The sequence below is a fragment of the Tasmannia lanceolata genome, unplaced genomic scaffold (genome assembly GCF_043159265.1).
Source record: "Tasmannia lanceolata isolate RefF3 unplaced genomic scaffold, GAP_Taslan_0.1 ptg000054l, whole genome shotgun sequence".
Classification (NCBI taxonomy): domain Eukaryota; kingdom Viridiplantae; phylum Streptophyta; class Magnoliopsida; order Canellales; family Winteraceae; genus Tasmannia; species Tasmannia lanceolata.
Genome location: NW_027518731.1, coordinates 60,001 through 65,000, shown reverse-complemented (window position 1 = coordinate 65,000; position 5,000 = coordinate 60,001). Strand labels below are relative to the sequence as shown.

The following is a 5,000-nucleotide window of genomic DNA, read 5'->3' as shown; positions in this document are numbered from 1 at the left end:
TAAAGAGCTGTAAAAGGTTTTTTATTGTCCCCAAAAAGCACTTACCTGACAATTAAATGCTAAAAGACAAGAAACATGAGCGTCTTGTATCTTGTATCAAAAGATGTGTGTGCTGAAATCATTTCCCTATATATATATATATATATATATATATATATAACAGGAGGGTGGGGCCATTGTTGGGGGGGGTGTTTGGAAGGCCCCATCATGGATGGGGGGCATTCCAAAAATCAGCTCCATTGGATCACCTTATGGTGTCCATTTTGGGTGTCCAATGGGTGTCCATTTGTGGGGCAAAAAATGGACGATACTGTTTGTCCACAAATCTGTCCATTTTTTGCCTCACAAATGGACACCCTAAGGTGATCCAATGGAGCTGGTTTTTGGTGGACACCCTATACCCACGAAAGGGCCCATCAAATGAATGCTTTGAATCCCACCCAAAATGTGGCCCCACCCTGTTTCTGTGCTCGAGCACAGCTAAGCTTAGCTGCGCTCGAGCACAGCAAATGTATGCTCTCTCTCTCTCTCTCTCTCTCTCTCTCTATATATATATATATATATATATATATATATATATATATATATATATATGGAAATGATTTATACACACATCTTTTGATACAAGACGCTCATGTTTGTTGTCTTTTATATTTAAAGAGCTGTAAAAGGTTTTTTACTGTCCCCAAAAAGCACTTACCTAACAATTAAATGCTAAAAGACAAGAAACATGAGCGTCTTGTATCTTGTATCAAAAGATGTGTGTGCTGAAATCATTTCCATATATATATATATATATATATATATATATATATATATATATATATATATATATATATATATATGTGTGTGTGTGTGTGTGTGTAGAGAGTTCTCTACACACTAGCTTAAAATACAGTGGGGGCCTACATTGTTTGGGTGATCCAAGCCATCCATTTTAAAGGCCCTCACATAGATAGAGTGTCTACAAAAAATCAGATCCATAGGATCATCCCAACCCTACGATTTGTGGAGGTAAAATGGATGTCTTTAAACCTTCACAAATTAGTCCATTTTTTGCCTCCACAGTTTGAATAGTTAGGATGATCCTATGGATCTGATTTTTCGTGGACACCCTATCTATATGAGGGCCTTTAAAATGGATGGCTTGGATCACCCAAACAATGTGGGCCCCCACTGTATTTTAAGCTAGTGTGTAGATAACTTATCTACACATGTGTGTAGGAACCGTTTTCTCTCTCTCTCTCTCTCTCTATATATATATATATATATATATATATATATATATATATGAGAATAGTGTTCCTGTGCAGCTGCTCAGATAGCTTATTTGAGCAGCTGCTTCAAAAACTCATGTGGCCCACATTTTTTTGGGTGATCCAAAGCATTCATTTGGAAGGCCCTTCCATGGATAGGGTGTGTACCAAAAATCAGCCATATAGGTTCATCCTAACCCAATCAAAGTTGGAGGGGAAAATGGACAGACACTGTTTCTGCCCATTTTTTCCTCCACAAATGGCAGGATTAGGATGATCCTAAAGGGCTGATTTTTGGTACACACGCTATCCATGGAAGGGCGTTCCAAATGAATGCTTTGGATCCCCAAAAAATGTGGCCCCACATGAGTTTTTGAAGCAACTGCTCAGATAAGCTATCTAAACAGCTGCGCAGAAACACTTCTCTCTCTCACTCATATATATATATATATATATAGAGAGAGAGAGAGAGAGAGAGAGAGAGAGAGAGAGAGAGAACATTTTCTACACACTTGTGTAGGTAAGTTACCTACACACTACCTTAAAATACAGTGGGGGCCCACATTGTTTGGGTGATCCAAACCATTCATTTGAATGATCCTCACATAGATAGGGTGTCCACAAAAAATCAGATCCATAGGATCATCCTAACCATTGAAACTATGGAGGCAAAAAATGGACTAATTTGTGAAGGTTTATACACGTCCATTTTACCTCCACAAATCGTAGGGTTGGAATGATCCTATGTATCTGATTTTTTGTGGACACCCTATCTATGTGAGGACCATTCAAATGTATTGTTTGGATCACCCAAACAATGTGGGCCCCCACTGTATTTTAAGGTAGTGTGTAGGTAACTTACCTACACAAGTGTGTAGGAAATGTTCTCTCTCATATATATATATATATATATATATATATATATATATATATATATATATATATATATATATGAGGAAAGTGTTTCTACTCGGTCCCCTAGATAAGCTTATTTACTCCTCCCTTTAAAAAAATACAGTGGGCCCACGCTGTGGATGATCCAAAGCATTCATTTGATATGTCTTAACATAGATAGGGTGTGCCCAAAAAATCAGCACCAAAGGGTCATCCTAGCCCTTCGTTTTGTAGTGCCTTGTGGTGCCCAGAATGGACACATATAAACGTCCACGTTTATATGCGTCCATTTTGGACACGGTGTGCCCAACAAAACGAAGGGCTAGGATGACCCTTTGGTGCTGATTTTTTGGGCACACCCTATCTATGTTAAGACCTATCAAATGAATGCTTTGGATCATCCAAACAGCGTGGGCCCACTGTATTTTTTTAAAGGGAGGAGTAGATAAGCTTATCTAGGGGACCGAGTAGAAACACTTTCCTCTATATATATATATATATATAATCACCAGCACAAGAAGAAAACAGCAACAACAACAAGGGCTTTCTCATTTGGTATTAAAGATTGTGTAATAAGAACTTACATAGATTGAGTTCTTATGTCGTCCCATCTTGGTTCCGCCGCTGCTGAACTTGAGAAGGGGGATGAGAGCAAATGGAAGCTCAAATCCCAGTACTATCTGAATATGGGAAGAAAAGGTTTAGGTTATTGGCCGGAAAATTAGTACGGTGTATACAGGAAAATTAATAGGATGATTGGTAGGAAATCATCTAATGTAAAAATCGACTTCAGTGTGGTTTAAGTATGAGAATAAAGAGACCCCCGAGATGATGATTAGTTGGCCGCCACCCGATGGTCCAGCTATGATGACCACAATGAGGCTTGGAACAATGGCGACGCACCGTGTCATAAGGTTCCGCAACCATGGTCTCATCTTCATATTTAAGAAGCCCTGTTTTTTTTATTTTAAGTAAAACATAAAAAAAATCATCAATGAGTAAGATGATAAGTTTTTTTCGTAGTTACACACAAATTGCACCCAAAATTCAATATCCAAACATAACTGTATGAATGAATATCAGCCAATCCTCTCACTTGCATAATAAATTGCCCTGCATAAGTGCCTGTAATGGCGGAGGTCTGTCCAGAAGTTAACAGCGCTATGCCGTACACTATAGAACTCGATTTTCCCAACACATTCTGCCAAGATAAAATGAAATATACCCATCAAAAAAAGATAAAATGAAATAAAATTAATTAAAAAATAATAAAATAAAATTGTCATTCCTTACTATTGTTCATGTTAGAGTATATAAGAGCTTCTATTTTGGGGTTTCTTCCTTCATTAAGTCTTCTAGTTTGCTTTATTTGCAAAACAGTGTCTCCTAGTTTGAAAATTTGCAAATTGTTGTGACCAAAATACCCATGATAGTTCTTTTTACTCGTTGAAAAAGGCCAAATTGTCCTTACACATGAAAAGATAGAAAATACAAAGTGAAAAGACCAAAACACCCTGACAGTCAATGATAAGTTCTGAGTCAAGGTTGTAGGAATATCATTTCGATATGTACTAGCTTTCTTATGCATGGATGTAAAAAATGGGCCCACCCCATCAGAACATGAAGTGTGAAATTATGGGCCCCACCATACACATGGGTTTGGGCCTTTGGCGGGGAGATTGTGGGATGTACCAGTCAAAACATGAGGCAAAATCGTGGGTCCCAACCGATGCATGTGTTATAATGAATTGGCAGGACTCACCCTATCAAAATATATAACCTAGCATCACCGGTATTTTGGCCTTTTACAAGCTAATTTTTATCTTTACGCATATAAGGACATTTTGGTCTTTTGTGAATAAAAATTAAAAAACATCCACCATGGGTATGTTGTTCACAAATTGATGACATGACCTAATTTGCAATTTTCTTTCAAACTAGAAGACTGGTTTCACAGATAAAGCAACGTAGAGGACTTGTTTTGCAAAAACCCATTAATAATACTAAAAGAAAGAGGAAAGTGTTCCTGCGCAGCTGCACAGGGAAGCTCCCTTCGCTTAAGTGGCTTAAAAAGCCGCCCATTGGTTCGTTTAGCGGGTCCACATTTGCGGGTCCACAAAAAGTGACAAATGGGAGGCTTTATAAGCCACTTATGCTCAGGGAGCTCTCTGCGCGGGAACACTTTTCTCTAAAAGAAAAAATACAGTAAAATGGAGAAATTATATGATAGGTGACCATACAAACCTATATTTTCAAAAAAGTATGGTACGACCCATTCGATACGATGATCAAAACTGTCATTTTGTTGGGCCATAACGTAAATAGGTTGTGCCCCGATAGAAAACATTACCATAGGATGATCCTAAGTTCCTAACCATCCGATCTGTAGAGGAGCTGCACACTATGGAAACTTCGATAGCTCGGAGGGTTGATTTTTGGGGAACAACTTGTTTACGTTGTAGCCCAACAAATGAATGGTTTGGATCATCCTATGAAGTGGGCCATATCGGACCTTTTGAAGAATACGGGTTTGTACGGCCATCCATCATATAATTTCTAAAATAAACCAAGTTTGCCTCACCCTGAGCAAGAAAGATGCGGAATCGAGTGTGACATTTGCGCAATTATTAGCATCCTCGGTGGAGAGATTTTCCCCATAGCACACAGCGGCCGTCACAGATAGCATAGCCATATTGATGAGGAAGGCGATGAATATAGCAAAGGAACTCTCCATAAAAAAGTACTTACGCGCGTTCTAAAATCACATGTGAAACACGAGTTTCAATCAAAGGGAATTGAGTCTAATCCTGATTCATGTTTTACTATAAGGCTCCTTAAAATGGGGAAAAA

The 5,000-nt window shown here is 38.4% G+C and overlaps 1 protein-coding gene across 1 annotated transcript in view; it reads right to left on the bottom strand.

The window, feature by feature from the left end:
- LOC143864754 (metal transporter Nramp7.2-like) overlaps positions 1-5,000 on the bottom strand; it is a 14,801-nt gene that overhangs the window by 4,861 nt on the left and 4,940 nt on the right. Inside the window, exons 9-12 of the mRNA XM_077375559.1 lie at positions 4,732-4,905; positions 3,247-3,351; positions 2,972-3,103; positions 2,735-2,830 (exon numbers count right to left, since the gene is read on the bottom strand). Coding sequence (XP_077231674.1) covers positions 2,735-2,830; positions 2,972-3,103; positions 3,247-3,351; positions 4,732-4,905 — 507 coding nt within the window. The remainder of the gene's footprint in view (positions 1-2,734; positions 2,831-2,971; positions 3,104-3,246; positions 3,352-4,731; positions 4,906-5,000) is intronic.